Raw genomic sequence first — 20,947 nt, 5'->3', positions numbered from 1 at the left:
CCCCTGCCCCCGCCCCTACCTTCCTTTGCAAATCCCTGTTGTTTGGACCTACGTGCTGGAGAAAATTTAGTTTCTGCAGGTTGGCTGACTTTACAGCTGAGTAGGTCAGTCTGCTGCAGAGCTAACATCTGTGACCTTATAATTCTGCTGTGTCCTTGGATAGTTCAGAAGGCTGGAAATTTCCTGTTGGATCATCCCTGACATGTATAAAGCTTCATTTAGGGGAAAAAAATGAATACTGAGTTGAACAAGTTGAACTATTAGGAGGTTTACTTCATTAGTTTACTGCTTTTTGTACACTCATTGCTGACACAGGATTGTTGTCTGTATTAAAAGGAAATTAATAAAAGTTAAGATGAAGTTAGGTAAGATCATGAGCTGCTCGATAGCCATGTTTTAACTGAAGTGAGTTATTAATTTTGTTGGCTTTTTTTTTTTTTTTGTAAAGTGAAAGGATTGGACCAGACCAGTTTTTTTCAAGCTTTGCTTTTCTTTTAAACTGCAGAACATTTTCTTCATATAAATTGTAAATGCTTTCATTGAAAACAGATAAAAGCAGAGCTCTGCTGGATGAGAAGTTGGGGGCTCCCTACAATGAAAAGCTTTCTCCTTTGAGAAACTGGCTTGCTGCTTCTGTTTTGCAGCAAGATCTATAACCCACATGTCTTTTTTTGCTCTGGATGTCAGGAGGCTCAAAACTAAACATAATGCCTAATTCTACTACTTTGTTGATTTTTATAATTAGTACATTTGTTTCCTCTCTTTTCCTTTGTCATAATTTTTAAAAGTGTAAAGTGTATTTTCTGTGTAAGTATCAGACTGAGATCTGTTTTGGAAAGGGGTAGGTTTAATCAGTTTAATATATGTTTGTCTTTAGGTTCCTAAGAGATACTCTTTTTGGTAAAAACTTACAGGAATTGATGAACAGTGGAATGAAGCAAGGTTTCTTGTCTATTTTTTTTGCAGCCATGCTTGATTACGGTGCAGTATATTTGGAAACTAGAGTGAAACATGAATTTACCCACTTGGAAATGTTTTCTGCTTAATAATCAAGGAGCTTTATTTAAAGCGTAGAATTTTGGGATGACATAATCCTGAAGGAGAACAGAGAGATCAAGTATATATCTGCCCTTAAAAAGTACAAAGTCAAATATTTTTATTGTTGATTAGAACTAAACATTTTCAGTTTTTAGAATCTGGCAGTACAGTGCAACAGTTACTGGATTCCGTGTATACTCATAAATTAACATTCAACAATTATGTAAAAGGTCTAATTTATGTACCTGATCTAGGCTAGGTCTCTAGGGCTACGAAGATCAATGACATGTGATCCCATCCTTAGAGAATTCTTCTCGTTCTGTCTGGGTTAAGAACAGCTTAATTTACTGGAAAGAGCTCAGCAAGTTAAAAGGACATTAACACCTCCATGAACTATTTTAGAGTTTTAAGTTGCCTGCCTAAGTCAACAAAAAGGGTTGTTGACTGGAATCTCGTCCCTGGAAAGTCGTTGAGTAAGGTCTAGATCATGGCCTTGCAATTTGTATTTTATTTTTTCATTTTCAGACAGCCTATATTGTTGCTCCCTATGAATGATATTCACATACCTTTCTTTCCTTCTCTATTTTACCTCCTAATTTTTTAATTTTTTAATTTTATTTTTCTGGCTGCATTATGCTAATTGGTCTTTCTAGAGTTTCTCTTATTTAACCATTGTTAAATAAACCCTTGCTGGCACTTAGCCTGGAGCAGGGTACAAAGAGTTGAATAAGAGCAAAGCCCTTCCATTGCAAATCAGTAGCCTGCAGCTGCTCTGGTGGACAGCTTTCTTCCTTTCTTTCCGAGGGGATTGACCTCACACAGCCTTTACACCATGTAGTCTGTAGTTTCAGTCAGGGTGCTCTGAACGTACTCTCTAAATTTGGTGAAAATCTATCTAGCTGTTTTAGCCTGATACAGTAATAAAGATAAACTGTATTGTAATTATATAAATTTAGATTGTTGAAGTTGGTACATTCCTGTTTTCTAATGGTTTGATCATAGTACTGTAGTTAAGTAGAGTCAGCATTTGCTAACAATTTTTTTCTTTAGGCCTGTTATTGAGTTCTTTATTTTCAACTTCTCATTTGGCTGAATTTTGTCAAGTGGACTTTTTCGCCCTAAATTGTTAAGTGAAGTTGTTACATATGTATAGAAAAGTGCATGAATAAGTACACTTTTACACAATATTCACTTAAACATCACCCAGATCAAGATATGAATCATTGCCAGAATTAGTTTTGCCATATTTGGGGAAATTATAGTAATGGTATCATATATTACATACTCCTTTGTTTCTTTCATGTAATTGTATCTCTGAATTTCCATGCTGTTGCATGTAACAAAAATTTGTTTTTCATTGCTATGTAGTATCCCCTATGACTATACCATAATTTATTGACGGACTTTCAGATTGTTCCAGTTTTTGGCAGTTGTGATAATGCTGTTAAGAGCGTTATTTTAATTTTGGGGGGAAGCATGTACATTTATTTCAGATTGGGTCTGTACATACTGGGGTTGCTGCAGCATAAGGCTTACTTATGTTGAGGGTTTGTAGATATGGCCAGTCAATTTTCCAAAGCTGCTCTCTCAGTTTAATTCTTATCGGTAGCATAGGGGAGTTCCAGTAGCTCACTGATACTAGCTATTGCATTATATTTAATTTCACCTATTTTGGTGGGTGTGCACTGATTTGTTTATGGTTTTAACTTAATCTCCTTGAAAAATACTGATTTGAAACATTTTTGTATGCCTGCCAGCCTTGATAATCCTGTTTTTGGTGAAGTACATTTCAAATCTTTTGCCTATTTAAAAAAAAAAAAAAAAAAAAGGTTGGGGTTGTCAGCTTTCTTTTGATTTGCCAGAGTTGAATACTTTGTATGTATGCAATGTATGTGTTACACATATTATCTTCCAGTTGGTGTTTAATCTTTTTACTCTTAATGTGGTATCTTTTGATGAATGGAATCTCTTCATTTTAATGAAATTCAGTTTATCAGTCTTTTTGTTTATGGTTAGTGCTTTTTATATTCTATTAAGGAATATTTTGTCTACTTAGGATCATGAAGATACGTTATTTTCAAGAAATTTTATCTTATCCATCACATTTAAGTCTGCAGTTTAACAGAAATTGATCTTGTGCATGGTGTGAGTCAGTATTTGTTTTTCTTCTTTTGATATCTAGTTGATGTAAACCATTTGTTGAAAAGACAATCCTGCCGGGCGCGGTGGCTCAAGCCTGTAATCCCAGCACTTTGGGAGGCCGAGACAGGTGGATCACGAGGTCAGGAGATCGAGACCATCCTGGCTAACGTGGTGAAACCCCATCTCTACTAAAAAATACAAAAAAACTAGCCAGGCGAGGTGGCGGGCCCCTGTAGTCCCAGCTACTCGGGAGGCTGAGGCAGGAGAATGGCGTGAACCCGGGAGGCAGAGCTTAGAGCGAGACTCCGTCTCAAAAAAAAAAAAAAAAAAAAAAAAAAAAAAAAAAAAAAAAGAAAAGACGATCCTGTCCTTACAGCATTGCAGTGGTAATCATAGGTATTTGAGTCTTTTTCTAGATACCCTATTCTGTACCATTGGCCTGCTTGTCCATCTTTGTGCCAGTGCCACATTGTTTGAACTATTGGCTTCATAATGCTATCTGATAGCATATATTCTCCAACTTCTATTTCTTTAGCATTGTCTTTGCTCTTCTTGGCTCTTTGAATTTACATATAAATTTTAGAATTGGCTTATTAGTTTCCTTAAAAATACTTCCGGGATTTTGACTAAAATTGCGTTTACTCTATAGAGCAATTTGGAAGGAACTGACATCTTCTCTTCCATAGACATAGTAGGCACCTGTAGTTGCTCAGATGTTCTTCCATTTATCTCAGTCGTGTTTGTAGTTTTCTGTGTCTGTAGCGATAATACACAACATCCATGTCTATTTTCTTCTAACTGCTTAATTCTTATTCTATTTTTTTATTGGATTATCTGTGATTATACAAAGTCCTTCCTTTATGTCATCTGGTTGTCAGCAATGTTTGCTCTGTTTTTTACTATTCCTAATATATATACATTCTATAATGATTGTTTTGTTTAGCTGTGCGGTTTCCTTGCTATCTTTTTGTCTTTTAAAAAATCATTTACTCTATTTTTTTAAAAAAGTGAGTATTTTTTAATCTATTTTTTAAGCCTTTTTTTAAGCCTCTGATGCATTTTATAAAATTTTCTTCCTTGGGGGAGGACTGTTTCCTTTCAGAGGTAGAGTCTTCAGCTATCTTTTGCATGTTATGAGCTTCTTTTTCAGTTTCTTTTCTTGTCTCCTGGTATTCTTTGTTGGCATGCTTATTCTGTCTTTTTCATATTGGATAAGGATAGCTTTATTTGAATTTACTAGATTATTGTATTTGTGAATCTTTGACTTTCCCATCTTTGAGAATGTTATTCTTTATAGTTTGGATTTTAGGGCTTGATATATTGTCAATTCATTTTCTTTGCCTATGAATACATGTTTGGGGGTGGGGTCTGGTGAGCCATAGGCCAAATTTATCAGTCATTTTCCAGTATTTGCTTCCGTTCTCTGCCTACCCAGAAGAAGCAAAAATGTGAGTTTATTAATTTGGGATGTTCTTAGTGAATCCACAGTGAAAGAAAGACTATATTGGCGATCTCTTCTCCATGGCTTTAATTCTTTATGTTTCTTATTTATGTTCTCTTTTCTCACTGGTTGTGGTAGTCCCCTGTTTACAGTTGAAGATAATTAGTGATTTTTATTATTCTACTCTCTTTCTCCAGGTTTCTTCCCAGCCAGGGAAGAAACAAAATTGCAGGTCCTGCTTTTGGGGAGTCACTGTGGGAGTAGGGAGGGTTTCCTCTTTTCAACGGGCTGAAGTCTTTTCTCCCCCAAGCTGCCTGACTTACATCTTCTAAATTGGGGACTACTGGTGAAAAATTTCAGAATGATGTTTGCTCACATTCTTGAAGTGTCTGACAGACTTCATGGTCGTCACTTTTCAAAGGCTATGCTGCGAAGCTATGCTGCTTCTGTTTGCTGCTGAAATACTTCTTAATTGTTATTTTGGGTTCATTACTTCAGATTTTAGGTGGAGGGAAGTTGTGAAATCTTAACCTCCAAAATGTCTCCACTCATTTTTTAACACATTTTAATTTGTTTATGTGTGTGAACATTTAGAGTTAATTAGAATTTATATCCTTTTCTCACAAGAGTAAACAGAGCTTGTTTTTACTTTTACCCTCTGAGCCCTCCACAAACCATCTCTCACACTACAATCATCTGGAATTTTTAGTTGTAGTTTTTTGTGTCATTTGTATAGTATGTATTATTATTTAGAATTCATCATGAGCCTAACATATTTTGTGTTTTTTGTTTGTTATCCATGTCCTTTCTCTTGGCTTTATGTTTCAGAGTATATGCTAAATTTTTTTTTAAAGAAAGCTTCTGAATGATAAACTTGTAAACCTTGAGAAGTCCAAAAATATCTGTCTTTCCCTAGTTGAAAACTAATGTGGCTATATAGTTTTTAATAGAAGACATTGCTTTTTTGCCTTCTAACATCTGATTTTCCTGATGTTTGGTTTTTACTAGATTTCTGTTTTTTCCACTCTTGCTTTAAAGCTTCTTGCCTTTCTCTTTGTCCTGGCATTCTGCAGGTATCTGTGCACAAGTGTGTGTGTGTTCTGGTTTGTTCTTACACTTTGTTTGGTTTTCTTTCTTGGTATTTGGTGGACCTTTTTCATCTAAAGGCTTAATGCCTGTATTAAACACTTGGAAAATTTATTTTCTGTGTATGTGAGGATTTCCTTTTCTTTCCTTCTCTATTCTGTCCCTCTGGAACTCCTACCACATGAATCTGGGAACTCTGGAAGCTGGCTTCTTTTCTCCATGTCTCCTAACTCTTCGATCACATGTTCATTTTCTGTCCTTAACACTGTTCTGTATAGATCTGTGGGCTTCTTGTTGCTCATTTGTTACATCTGTTTTGTTTTTTGGTCATATTTTAGGGGTACTAGTTCTTTTTTTAATATGCCAGCATATTCTTGTTTTATTGGTAAGATAGCCTCTTAAATCCTTTGAGAATAGTAATTATGAGACTTGTTAATATTAACTGTTTTGGCAGAGGGATTGTTCTTTTTGAGTTTAATGTCTTTCTGTTTTGGTTCTGTGATATTGCTTAGATTTTTTTCAATGATTATTGTCTAGTCATTTTTTTTGTTGTTGTTTGACTGATTTTAATAGTGTATACCTCAGTCCAAGTTGTAATACCTGTTTTCCTGTTAGTTTAATAGAATTTTCTTTACAGACATCTACTTCCAGTGATTTCAGAAATGAGTGAAATTTGTGACCAGATAGCTTATTTTTTGGGTGCCAGGACTCCCTGCTTCTCCAGTTTCTTTTTCTGGTCTGGGAGGGTCCATTAACACACAAGTACCTCAGATCATTTTAATGGAGGTGCTTGTGAGGCTGTGGGTGGCATCCTTAGTTGCATATTATAATAGATTCACCTGGGAGCTTTTAAGTATCCCACTATCTGGGCTGTACCCTAGACCAAGTAAATCAAAAGCTATAAGAGTGGGACCGTCAGGATTTTAAAAAAATTTCTTAGGTGATTTCATTGTGCAGACATAGTTAAGAACCACTGCATATTAAAATTTGCGTGTCTGAATAGCCTCTATGCAGAAAACAGCCCTTTTGCAAATAGGCATAGCAAATATCGGGCATTTTAGACTTTGCATTGTAGCATCTATCAACCCCATGACCAGTTTTTGCATGTGGGCAGTGATGCACACTTACTATTTTTTGATCTCTGTATATGTAAGTACCTTACTATAAGTGATACGGAAGGAAATTTGGTATCATATAAATGTCTTGAATGGTGCCCAGAAGAATTTCTTGAAGTAATGAAAGGACATGCTTATAAGAAGTACCCAAAATTGAGATCTCAAAGGATACTATTAGATTTATTTTTCTGATATGATGACCAGTTCTTTGGAAATGTTAAACATTTCTGTGCATGTTTTTTTGTTTTGTTTGTTTGTTCGTTTGTTTTTGAGAGACAGAGTTTTGCTCTTGTTGCCCAGGCTGAAGTGCAGTGGGACCATCTTGACTCACTGCAACCTCCGAGTTCAAGCAATTCTCCAGCCTCAGCCTCCCAAGTAGCTGGGATTACAGGCATGCACCACAACGCCTGGCTAATTTTGTATTTTTAGTAGAAACAGGGTTTCTCCGTGATGGTCAGGCTGATCTCAAACTCCTGACCTCAGGTGATCGTGCGCCTCAGCCTCCCTAAGTGCTGGGATTACAGGCATGAACCACCATGCCGGGCCTGTGTGCATTTCTTTTTAATAATGGATGAATTTTAAAAAAAATTCTCTCTGTTGAAATAAGAATGTTATCTGTCTTGCTTATAAGATTGTTGTGAGGATTAAAAGATATAAAGTGCTTAGAACAGTGGCAGGCACATAGCAAGTGACCAGTAAATGTTAACTACAATATTATTGTTAATGCTGTTATTTCATCCGCTATTTAACTTTTCCCATCTTTCTAGTTTATTGATGATAAGAAAATAACATGGAACATTTTCATTTGAACCTTCTAATAAACTAAGATCTTATATCTTTAAAAGTTCAGTTTATTAAACAGGTTGTTAGGCACGTGTGAATGAAGACTCGGTTATATTTCACTTAGTATGTGTGTTAAAATAGATTGTTTGGAATAGTGAACGAGTATGAATTGGTAAAAGTTGATTTTGCAGTGAAAGACAAGATGTTAATTACTGTGAAATGAAGACTAAAATGTAACTCCATCTTGTTAAGGCAGAATATAAACAAATTTTTAAAATAAGTAAAATGTAGCTCCGTAACTTTTATTAAGAACATATAAGTCAAATTAATCAGTTTGTAGTTAACCTTTTTTTTCTTGAGCTAAATAATTGATACTAAAGGATAATAGGTAGTTGACGTAAAGCAGAGGATTCCTTACCACCAGAGAATTCTGTGTCTGCTATTTTCTGCCTGTGTGTTTAGGAATTAGGTGTTTTGTGGACATGAGTTTATTAAGGGAAGATCAGGTAGTATGTTTTTAATAGTAACTCTAATGTAGCCCAGTTTGTTCTGTAATACACTTGTTCATGTGTTGCCTTGAGATTAGTTAACTCCCCACCGGTATATATATATAGGTTTTGGTTTTCACTGATGTATTTATAAAGATTAGCCTCCTTAGTTTATAGTATTATATTAAGTAGTTTTTAAAATCTTACATTTTTAATTATTGAGAATTCCTTAGAAGACTTGATTGTGCTCAGTACAGGTAATAGGATATTGACCCTTTAAACTTTAGGTTATCACTGAGCATTTATGTAGTTTCTATATTCTTTCAGGACTTTTAAATTGTTTTTTATAACTTTTGCAGCATGCCTGTGAAATTCATTTGTTCATAAATGATGGGACTAAAACTCAGAAGAGGCTAAGTGACTTGTTCAGGGCCATGAAATCATTATTATTATGCATTTATACAGAAAGTTCAAGGCATCCTAGTGATTTTAGGCATAAAATGTTAAAGACAAAGCATGACCTGGCCACTCATTTGCCTTTACCCATAAATTGTACTTTTGAAACATCTTAACTTTGCCAAAAGTTTTCGACCTTAATGGTGCATGTCATGGAACCGTCAAAGGAAAGCATGAGTGAAGTGGTGTCGCGTTGACTTTAATCCAGAATAGAATACACTGACATATTAGTCTTCTAGACTGTAGTTCATTGAATCTCTGGAAACAGCTTTCATCTTGTTAAGTGACTATATGTTTGATCATATTAAAGTTTCATGATCTCCTTGTAATATGAATGATGTTAGGATCATGAAAAGCCATTGCTGCCAACAAGTTGGAAGTTGAATTTACTGTTTTCAAAAGTGTCATGGGGAGATTTTTCTAGGTTGTGCTTGCTGTTATTGTGCGACATTTTGATGAAAGTTCTGAAGCATGTAGTCCTCCTGTAGATCATGTAATCAAGGGTTAGCTTGTTCCACAGCTTGTCTGCTGAGTGTTTTTTCTAGGAGAAAGGGTGACAGTAGAGCTTGAAGGCAGCTTTCCCTAGTTCCGTAGTAAGCCAAACTGAAGGGACATACATGTGCTCTAAAATAAGTGAATAGACAAATTATGCTGACTTTATGAAAGCAGTGCTTTTGCTGAAAAAAATGTGTTGCGCATGGAGCAATCAACCCTGATAGCCAACCAGATAGTTTTTTTCCCCCATTTATTCTGACAAAGTCTATGATTGTATCAGTATTTTCTGGCACATTCATATAAATTACCTGCAATTTTTGGTGTGCTATTTTTGGATAGTTACAGTAAATTCTTAATTTTTCATGGTTTTGTAAGTAAGGGTGGGATAGCTTGAACTAGTGAAGAACATAGATATTCCAAACTTTGTTTGCCATATATTTAATCATATTATTTTGCTAACCTCGTTCCTTCAGACCTGTTAATAATAATTAGCAAAATTGCTTGAGTTGTACTTCCTGTCTCCAGAGTAGATGACTAAAAATGTTGACAGGAGAGAGATCTAAATTTAAACAAGTAGACAACAACAACAAAATCCAGGGTGGACTGTGAGGTAATGTGTGTGTTACATGTACATATGGATTGATATTTCATAGAATGAATTTCCATGTTAGTGGGATTACACTGGACACTTATATAAGAACACTCATTTATGGAACCCTAAAAGGATTTCTTACAGTGCTTACATCAAAACACATAGTTGCAGAAATTAAACGTGTGTGTATTTAATGTTTTTATAAAAGATGATGGTTCTTTTTTGCTTTAACTATTTTATAGTGTCTATTTTTCAGCTTGAAAATAGTGCCAGGCACACAGTAGATGCTTAGTAAATATGTGGTGGTGATCTTCACCTCTGTTCAGATGGAGGTCAATGCTGTTGTGGAAGGAAATTGCAATAGTCATTATTTTTATTACAGTCTTCATCTCTGAAACTCATTGAAAATAGTAAATCACTTTAATACATTCTAGCAAATTTTTATTTTTATTCTTTTTTTGAGACGGAGTCTCGCTGTGGCACCCAGGCTGGAGTGCATTGGTGTGATCTTGGCTCACTGCAACCTCGACCTCCTGGGTTCAAGCAATTCTTCTGCCTCAGCTGGGACTGGTGCCTGCCACCACACCTGGCTAATTTTTGTATTTTTAGTAGAGACGGGGTTTCACCATGTGGCCAACCTAGTCTCAAACTCCTGACCTCAAGTGATCTGCCCACCTAGGCCTCCCAAAGTGCTGGGATTGTAGGTGTGAGCTACTGCGCCAGGCCTCTAGCAGGATATTTTTAGATTATTCCTCAGATTTGTCTGTCTCTTTTCAAGTCATTTGTTCATTTCCTAACTCTCCATCTTTTTATTTCTTCTCCCTGTAATTATGTTTCACCTTTTCCTGCATTTTCTTGAAACATATCTGTAATTAATGTCCATTCAAATATTACAGTTTTTGAGAGACTTAGAGGAAGATATGAAATTATTGCTTTATTACGAGAATAGTTTAATAGTTCCTCTACAGGTGCACGTCTGTATATGTGCAAAACACTGTGCCAAGCTCATTAAGGGTTAGAAAAATGAGGAAAACCATAGTCCTTGCCCTCAGGGGGCATACATAGTAGGAGAGAAATAGAGGAGGTTATGGAAATAGTTTACATGAAATACACAAATTTATGTACTATAACTCTAGAAAAAATACATTAAGAACACAGCAACTAGAAACTACTGCTTCCTACTGAAAGCTCGCATAGGGAGACAGCGTAGTGCTGTGGAAAGGAAATTGCAATAAGGATAAAGAACTCTGAGTTCTAGTCTTTTCATCACCATCAGCTGAGAAATACTGAGCACATTCTCTGGCTTTTTTCCATCCCTAGCTTCAGTTTTCTCTGTGTATATAGTAGATTTTAACTAACTCTATTAGTTTCAGAAATATTGTGGTATATAGTAACATGTTAGCTTTACCTTCATAGAAGATATGTCATATCTTTTTAGTTACTACTAATATTCTGTTTTCAACCACTGTTAGGGAATGTAATAATTTAATCAAATAAATAAAATAAGGTTAACTGATTAGTGCAGTCACATGGACTGATTCGTGCAGTGTTTAAAGTTCTTTGTTCTGTGACATATGTGCTGTATGAAGCATTTTAAAACTTTTAGGCTGTATAATTTTAAGTTTCTAAAGTAAACATGTAGACTTCTGTCATAAGGGATGGGCAAAACCCAAATAACACTGCCTGAGTACTCATCTCTTGGAGATAGCCATGAATCTGATTGGCTTTTCTTAGAAGCCGTTCAAAACATCTAGAGGTGATCTTTTGATGCTTGACTTGGGAAGCAAAGAATTGGTCTTTGGTTTTTGCTTCTGAAGATTTTTTTTCTCTTTTCTATTAAAACAACTTTAAGTCAATAGCAGGTCTCCAGTCGGTGTTTAGACTAGACTATTAGTAAATTATCAGTTCAAATGCATGTAGCCTATTTGTCTTCCTGTTTCTAAATTGGAAGTGAGAAGCTGCTAATTAACTAAACTTTAGCATATCTGAACACTTCAAAAATATAATGTGTAATATATATTCTAGTGCCCTTTGAAATCTAATTTCTGAAGATATTTTAGCTGTGCTGAATTAAAAGAATACTCGTTTATTTTATAAGTTAGTATATCATACAATATTTTGGTTTCATATTAAACACAAAGGCACCTGTGAGACCTCATACAGAATGTGACAAAAATCAGAGATTAGCATAGTCACTTTGTGAAGCCATTTTTCTCTTCAAAAGGAACCAAAATATGCACTACCTGAAGCCTAAGGATGTTGACAAATAACAAAATGAAGCATTTGGAAATATTCAGAAGGAAGAAGCTGGCAGCAGATTGCTTAGAATTTTACTCATTGCCTTATAAAATTGATAACATACTTAGATACTACTAAACTTGAAGGGTTTTATTTTGGTTTTTTAATTCATCTGTAGACCACTGGCCCTTTGTATCCAGACTACGTACATTGTTAGAAAAGTTGGGCAGGAGTTACCTGGCTGAAGTGTGGATTCATGCAGTAGAGTGCTTTACCTAATGCATACTGCTTAAAGCACAGGTGTTGTTTTTTGTTGGTTGAATACTGTCTGATTTTCCTTCCTATGTAATTTACCTGCATGGAGATTAAGAAAGCCCCCTTTTATTAAATAAGCTTGAAAACTAGATGAATGCACTTAGGTTCTTGGGTAGAATGTATTGGATAGCTAGCTGCCTTTATAATGAGCATTTAAAAATCTGCTCTCCAAAAACTGGAAAATGTATTCTCTGCTGTATGGAAAGCAATATAGTGCTGAAATATTCCTCCTTAATTTTGGTCTGAACGAACAAAAGTGTCTGTGTTTATTCCTGCCTAATGCATCACAAATCTGCTGACATGCTAACCTTGGAGTCTTGGCTGGCGTTAATCAGGCCTGTGCACAGGCAGGAAAGATGTACCTAATGCACTCCATCAGTGCAGTTTGCATATGGAAGTTCTCACAGGGGAGCTGCCCTGTGCCAGCTGAGGGTTACCTGCCCACTGCAGTTATTGTATGTAATTATCGAACCAATCTGTTCAGCCCAGCAGGGTTTAGATGGTAATCATGAAGCAACACTTTGGAAAAGAAAGATGTAAGGCATTCTCCCCTTTTCTCATCAGTTATATGAAGTTATAGCCACTCTTACAGCTATTTTTGAGAGGCAATACCTCCATATACAAATCTGCTAAATGAATGCCTTTGAAAGTTTCTCAAGGTTCAGTCAAGTTGTTACTTTTGTATATGTGAAGCATTTTCTTTAGGAACATGGTGGGTACCTCTGAGTTCTAATTTTCCACAGCCACCTTAAAAATGTTTTGAAACAGTGGGATTAATTGTAATACATAAATAATAACAGTTCTGACCATTTGGAGGTTTTAAGATAATGTGGCTTGAATAGAGTTCGGCTTTCCCATGTAGTTCTCTTTGGAACAGAACCCATGGTTGCCATTAGGAAAAGGAACAATGTGCTGTCAGCAGGCATTATCCTCTTTTCTAGCTGTACACAAAATGGCCTGCAGCAAGGAACATTCTCAGATGAAGTTTAACTTATTGTTAATTGTTAGAAAATATAAATGAGGACATTCTGTTGCATTGTGAACCTGTGAGATTTGGGGCATATCAGATGGTTTTCTAAATGATACAGACTTATTTTAGGCAACCAAAAGAAGCTTTGGATTAAAATTTGGATTTTAACCAGTTTAAATTTGAAACTACACAAGATAAAGTTATATACTAAATTCAAAGTTTCATATTTATCACTCATGTCCCTCTATAATTTTACCTATGTATAGAGATGTTAGAGAATTTAGAAACTTAACGCAGGACTGGACCTGTTAAAAAATGTTGTAGTGGTAGAAAGTAATAAAATGAAATTGAAGGAACATTTGGGAAGAATGGATAGTGACAGAATATAAGCACTGACTTCTAAATAACACTTCACTAGAAAAATAGGACAGGCCCAAGAGAATGTGGGAAATCCAGATGGTTTTTGAGATTTTAGGAGAGCTTTGTACTTTTAAGACTATTCATTTACAGTAAGGTTTATGGCCCTCTTAAACTTTTAATAAAAAGTATGCTAAAAGAGAAACATTTATTACAAGTTTTCCATTATTGATTCATAAATAGAATTTTACCACCAGTGTTATGTGGTATAAACACTGATGTAATATATGGGACAAGACATACATTTTTTCCATTTATCAAATAAATTATCCTCTCTCCATCCTACCCGCATTGTACTATGTGGAGAGTATCATTGGCCTGAGTGGTGATCGTGAGTTTGTAAAACATTTTATTTTAAAAGAGTTTCTGTATGATCAATCCTGATGGTTAAACCATAGCTTTCAATAATGAAGTATATAAAACATGAAAAGTTAGAGGTGGATATAACAAATATACCTACCATCTGGGTTAACTGTCTAGTTGAAAGTTCTCGTACTCCCCCTTTCTTCCATCCCTCATCCATTCCTTTAGGTAACCACTATCCTGAAGTTGAGAATATTCTTCCTGTGTGTTTTGACACACCCACACCTATATACAGTTACACACAGACACACACACACACAAATACATGATGAGTTTGTAGTTTACTTGACTGTCAGACATCTCTCGTTCTCTCTCTCTCTTTAATTTTTATATGTAAGAAGCGAAAGAAAGAAATGGAAGAAAGCAAGGAACCTGGTGTTGAAGATATGGAATGGTCAGACACACAGACAGAGGAGGTCATACAGACCCGTAAGTTGAACAGGTTTGCCTAGCTGCTTCCATACGTAAACACAAATTTCATTTCCTCCTATTACATGAGGGGTCAACTATTTGGGTCATGACCTTTTGATTTTATAATAAAATGCCACAAGATTTTTTGTATAGTATGTATCACGGTGTCTTTTGTACATACGTTAGGTTATTTACTCTCCACAATAATTATAAAGTTGAGACTGGGAAGCTTCCTTCATTTTGCAGATTTGGAGCCCGAGACACTGAATGATTAAATGGCAGAGCTGCCAGGCGTGGTGACTAACGTGTGCCTGTAGTCTCAGCTACTCAGGAGGCTGAGGCAGGAGGATCACTTGAGCCCAGGAGTTTGAGTCCAGTCTGGGCAACATAGAAACCCCATCTCTAAAATAAATAAAATAAATGACTGAGCTGTTGTGAAAGGGTGATAGAGACCAGAACTCTTAACTGTCAGGCCAATATCTTTCCACTTCCTCACACTGATCCCACATAACTCTGGGTATGATAGTGAGTGTCAGGTGTCAGATATGGGTCTGTTGTAACTAAGCTGCCTAATTGTTTCTTATAAAGTTTGTCAACCTCTTCTTTTTTTCTGAACAAGTTAAGAGGAAAAGAATTAAAGCTTTATGGCTGATCACTTTTCACAGTTCTTGAACCAAAAAAAAAAAAAAACAAAAACAAGATATGAAGTCATTTCTGAGATGGCTTATAAACTGGCACTGAAGGCACTTCTAATAGTTCCAGAAATGGCATGAGCAAAGGCAGCATCTGCAAATGGCAGAACTAGGTTGGACTTTGGTCTGATATGTTTAATAAACTGCCAGCCAATATGTTCCAGGATTCATATGATAGGATGATGTACTTGACTCAATAAAGAGAGCTATTCAGTGTGGCCTACGATACATTTTTTTAAAAAGATTTTTCCTGTCTGCCTTTTTAAAAAAAATTATTTTGTTTGTCCTGAAATATTTCTTGATTTCTAACAGAAAAGGCTTATTTTTGGTTAAAAAAAATTTTTTTAAAGCATAGGTGCCATATTGAGTAATACCACCAATTTATTTTTCCTTCCTTTTGCTAGTGGCATCAGTGCATGTTTGTGAAAAGCAAAGTATTCAACTTCCAAAGAGAATCATTTTTGCCCTGATTTTATTACTATGTTCTTCATTACTATGTTGTTCATAATATGAACAAATACTATGTTCATATTATGGTTAGAACATCCTTTGGTTTAATCTGCTTTAACCCAAAGAATACTTGAGATACCTAAAGAGGGAATATAAAACTTCATACTGAAGGTGAAAGGTTTTGAAGTAGTCCCTCTCTTTTATCCGCTGCTGTCTTCCATTCGCTTCTGTCTTTTTTTCCCTTTTCCCGTGTCTTCTTCATTTTGTTATTAGGAAGTGAGGAGTCCCAAGGAGCAATACATCGAACCATGTCTCAGCCAGAGGCTAGCAGCAGCAGCTATCTATGACAGTGAGTGGGAACAAAATTAAGGAGTATTTATAAAGATACAGCAGTATTCTTTAAAAACAATCCCTTAAATTTTAAAACTGGCAATTTTAGTTTCAGAAAGATCCTGCATTGTTCTAGTGAGATTGACACTCATTAAGTCTAAGGCAGAGTCTCAGCTGTGCGTCGGGAAGACTCATCCCTCTCTTGACTGCCTGGACATCATTTGTTACCTGAACTTTGCTTAATGAGCATCAAGGGTTTTTGTCTTGATAAATAAATGCCTTTAAATTCTAGTATAATTATGAAATGTTTTTAACCTAAATTTTTAGTGTAAGGTCTTCTACTGATGGTTTTTCCCATGAGAAAATATATTAGTATTTTTGTTATTTTATTAATGACAAAAGAGTAAAGTAGTCATAAATAATTTAAGGAGAACAATTCAGTTTTTTTGACATAACTTTTTAAGAAGATAAAGAATAATCAGATTCACCCTTATTCATATAAACTCAGAATTACTTTTCTTAAAATGCTGTTTATTTCCCACATTACAGTTCACTTTTTCCCCCTAAAGTACAAGGCGAGTTAAGGTATTTTACTATCAAAATAATCATAAGTGAGAGGAAATATTATCTGATGGTAAAATGTTATTGCTTCCAGCAAAAAGAAAAAGCCAAGAGTTTGTGTAAATGTATATTTTAAAATTTATCAGTGTAAAAGTAACTTGAAGGAAAAGACACATTATTACGTTTGTTTTTTTGATTTTTAAGATATATAGTGCAATTCAGTGAATATTGTGTTTTAGGGCTTTAAGATTTTGTGTCAAACATGTTTCAAGAATGGTTACCTCTAACAGCAGCTTTAGAAATGTCAGTTTCTTCATTAACAATTTTATTTTCAAACACAATTTATGATTTACAGTATGGTAAGAGATTTTTCTCACTGTGTGATCTTTCAGAATGCTGTGCCTAGCAAAATGGGAGCAACTTTCCTTTAATATCTATTTAGACCATTTTAAAAACATGTATAATTTTCTTGATACACCTAAACTCATTTTGAATAGTTGGGGGTCTATTGTGTAAGAACACATTCTGAAAGCTTTCAAAATGTGTATTGTGTAGGTTTTCTCAGATAAAGAGAGGAGGTGATGGGATGGTTTTCAAGAAGAACAGAGGCCTCTAATCCTTTTATTTTTATGCAAGGCATAATTTTTACCAGTTGAGAAAATTTGGTTATTTGCTGCAAGTAATTTTTCCCCTCACAAAATAAGCCTTTAAAAATCATGCATATTCTGGCATTTCAAAATTATGCCAGTATTTCAGAATTGTGCTAAAAATTAGCTAATATAGTCATGATATTTATGGCTGGTGTACTTTCCCCCCTCCTTTTCATAAAATGGAGGCTACTTTTGTTGGTATTATTTTTAAGAACCTTGGATTTTGGACCATTCCTGAGGAATCTTTGGAGAAAGCATGACTAGTCAAAAAGTAGATATTTTTAAGGGAACCCTACAAAGAAATGTCCTACTTTTTTTCCTACTGCATTATAAAATCATAGAAAAGCATCCCAAACTCGTATGTTATTTTCCAAATATCAAATTACATACATTAGACTTATGATTGGACCCTTTGCCAGTAGTGTATATTATGAAAATGGTTATATTTTAAATTAAAGAGATAAGAAGATAGATTTTTTTGGTAACAATTAGAATTGATTATTAGGGAAAATATTGAATTGATTTATGCAGCAAAGTCAACAAGGTGCGTAGGACTGATTATATAATAAATTCCAGGCAGTAGTAGCCCTTTTAGTTGCAGTGAGAAACTTTGGATTGAAGGAGATAAGCAGCAATGATATTTAGTTTCAGAGTAAAATGGCAAATTAAGACATTAATGAGAAGAATGCTATTTGAATATAGCTTTATAGTTGTTAGTTTAGTGTTCTTTGTAGTGTGGTTAAAGATTTAAAATGTATTGAAAGGGAGATACAGTATTGATTATTTACCTTGATTTTGTAATACCCTTTATCCAAATCTCACTATCACAACATTTTCAGTTTTCTGTGCAGAATTAATTTCAAATTTCTTGAAATAGGCCGGGCGCAGTGACTCATGCCTGTAATCCCAGCAGTTTGGGAGGCCGAGGCGGGTGCATCATTTGAGGTCAGGAGTTCAACACCAGCCTGACCAACATGGTGAAAGTCTAAGTCCTACTAAAATACAAAAATTAGCCGGGAGTGGTGACAGGCACCTGTAATCTCATCTACTCTGGAGGCTGAGGCAGGAGAATCACTCGAACCCAGGAGGCGGAGGTTGCAGTGAGCCAAGATGGTGTCACTGCACTCTAGCCTGGCAACAAAGCGAGACTCCCTCTCAAAAAATCATAAAAATAAAATTTCTTGAAATAAAAACCTAAAAATTTACTGTGGGATATTTTTAATAGATGGCTGTGTTACAGAAATTTAAGAAAAAACTCAAATTTTAGAATCAGTCATAGTACAGTATATAAGGTGTGTATTATGAGTGGCAGACAAAAGGATATTCATGTAAACTTGAAATTTGCATTCATTGAACTGTATCGTGATTGAACAGAAACTATAACTTGGAAACATTAAAAATGCTAGTTTTGAAATTAACTTTCATGTTAAGTAACTAAATAACCCATGATGAGAAAACCTGTAGATGCATATGGTGGAATTTTGTTCACATTCAAAGAATGTTTTGTACTTTTCAGAAAAGAAGTATTGATCTTTTGTGTTTTTTTTTTTGGTGCAGTCATTGATTAATTATGAGCACCATACTGTCCCTCACTCTGGTGCCCCTGCTCTTTCCTGGCAAAGCATAGCATGCGGCAGTGGGAAAGAAATGGCCCTGCTGCTTTTGCCAGCACTAGGCAGCCGTAATCAGGCTGACTGCTGCGCCCAGAGGTGGAGTAGGAGTAGTAGGTGGGGTGAAATGTCTCCGTGGTGAGGCAGAATTCCCATGCCCCCAGCAGAGAGTCACTGATTTATTCCAAACCAAGAATAGTTAGATAGGAGCTGTCATAAGGGACTAAGACCAGTATCACATATGATCCTTTTGTAGGAGGCTACTCATCTGGGACCTGTATAATTCCTAGCAGAAAAGACTTTCCATTTCAGTATATCCCAGTGCTCTCCTGCCTAAAGGGTGTAGGTAATAGGCTTTAAAAAGCAACTCATTCCTTTGCTTTTCATAACATGCATGACCTCATCGCTTCCCCCTAAGGAATGAATGCTTATCTATATTGCTAAGGTTTATATTTGGAGATAATGTTTTAAATTTTACAATAAATTTAAATTTTGGAGAGAAATATTTCAGTATTAGTAAAAATTAGATACGTTTTATCAGTGAAAGCATTTTTATATGGCTTAGATTAGAAGGTAGGTTTTGTCAGCATATTTTTTGACATATTAAAAAATGACCCAATTTTTTAAGATTTTCAGAGTTTTAGCAGTCATACTTTTGTATGTCAGTTTTATCTTTGCAAATCACCAGAGTCAATTCGATTTTAAAATGTACTATATTTAGAGATATTTATATTTCTGTTCTTTTGCTTTTGTCAATTATTGATTAATGATTTCAGTTTCTTTGATTTATCTTCAAGGTTCAAGAACCAGAAAGAGAGTCCAGAAGTAATTCAGATGTTGTGAACCAGCTTTCCTTCTCTTTGTTTTCTTTTGACTTTTTTCTCCTTTTCTATTTGAAGTGTTTTATTTTCACGAGAGTCTTGCAGGGTAGAAGTAATCTAAATACCTATGTGTCTGGAAAACATAATCTTTTTTTATAAAAATAAATATTTTGTACAATTCATTAAAGGCTAATTTATGAAATTTCAAAATCTTCAGATAATACTCCTTAAGTTATTCCAAAGCCGTGTGTTTGTGATGTTTTGGAGTACATATATATGAAAATTATTATGATATGCACTTTTCTAATCATTGTACATTTCTCAGAGTGGATAAAAATGTTTGACAGAGTCCTCACTTTTTAGGAAATGCAAAGCTTAAAATAAAAATCTCTTTTGTTTGATACAAACGCACAGTATGTTGTGGCTGTAAGGTTTGGTTTGATTTGTATTGATTTTGTTCTGTTCCAAAATCTTTTATTAAGCACCTGCTGTATGAGACAGGAGGTACAAGGATGGGAAAGGAATATGAAATAAAAAGTGGAGGAAGTGTATCCATGAGAGAGAAAATCTACATAAATGAAAGATTACATAAGAATTATGTCAGTGTGCAAGCTGTATGACAAGAAAACAAGTGGCAGATGATGAAGTGGTGGTGTAATTAAAGATTGCATAAAGACTGGCTTTGTCTATGGAAGACCTATGAACTAGATATTAATAGATCCTATTCATTCACAGTTTATTTTTCTTAAAAGTTTCACTTTCATAGCATGTAATATTTATACAGTAAATCAGGCACTTCAGAGTTTCAGTAATCAGAAAGTTTAAGATCTGAAATTTTTTTAGTTGCCTTGGGAACAAAAGCTTGTAATTTTAACACATTTATGAACAATTTCGTGATTCATTCCTCAAAGTTTTCTTGGTCAGAGAAATCGGGATTGGACTCTATTTTCTGACGGATGGTATGCTTTACCACTTAATAACATGCACAGTGTGTTTAGAAGGTATATGGACATAGTTTCACTTAAATATTTAAGTATTTTAATATGTATTCAAAATACGGTTATCACATTAAACTGGTGATTTGTCTACTACTTAGGACAAACCTAAAGTAGGTATTTCAATTTTTAAAAGCAAGTCGGTTTGAGGAAAGAAGTAAATGTACAGGTGGGATATGGACATACCAGAAATTGTCAAGGTTGTACCAAGTTTGAGAAACTATGAACCCAGTACAAAGACTATAACTTGTGGCTTTCTTATGTGGATATTTAGTGATCATGTGAAGCATTTATCACTGCAATGGTTAGATACTGAAAAATGCAAAACATCTACAGACTTTCCTTTGAAGATTAACCTTTTAATGCCTCCTGAAGTTCTAGAGCAACGTATCTTTACAGATTAGAAAATTTGACTTTGGGCAGAGGCTCCTCCTGCTTTCTGTAGAATGTTAGGTTTTAGTACTTATCTGTGTTAATGCCCCCAAGTT

At 35.0% G+C, this 20,947-nt stretch overlaps 1 protein-coding gene across 1 annotated transcript in view; it reads left to right on the top strand.

Moving 5' to 3' along the window:
• VRK1 (vaccinia related kinase 1) overlaps positions 1-19,877 on the top strand; it is an 85,686-nt gene extending 65,809 nt beyond the window's left edge. Inside the window, exons 12-13 of the mRNA XM_011991652.1 lie at positions 14,278-14,368; positions 19,441-19,877. Of these exons, the coding sequence (XP_011847042.1) occupies positions 14,278-14,368; positions 19,441-19,472 (123 nt within the window). The 3' untranslated portion in view covers positions 19,473-19,877. The remainder of the gene's footprint in view (positions 1-14,277; positions 14,369-19,440) is intronic.
• The last annotated feature ends 1,070 nt before the right edge of the window (positions 19,878-20,947 follow it).

Source organism: Mandrillus leucophaeus, unplaced genomic scaffold (assembly GCF_000951045.1).
Source record: "Mandrillus leucophaeus isolate KB7577 unplaced genomic scaffold, Mleu.le_1.0 Scaffold4, whole genome shotgun sequence".
Taxonomy (NCBI): Eukaryota; Metazoa; Chordata; class Mammalia; order Primates; family Cercopithecidae; genus Mandrillus; species Mandrillus leucophaeus.
The sequence above is the reverse complement of the archived record's forward strand: the minus strand, read 5'-3'. Positions and strand labels throughout refer to the sequence as shown.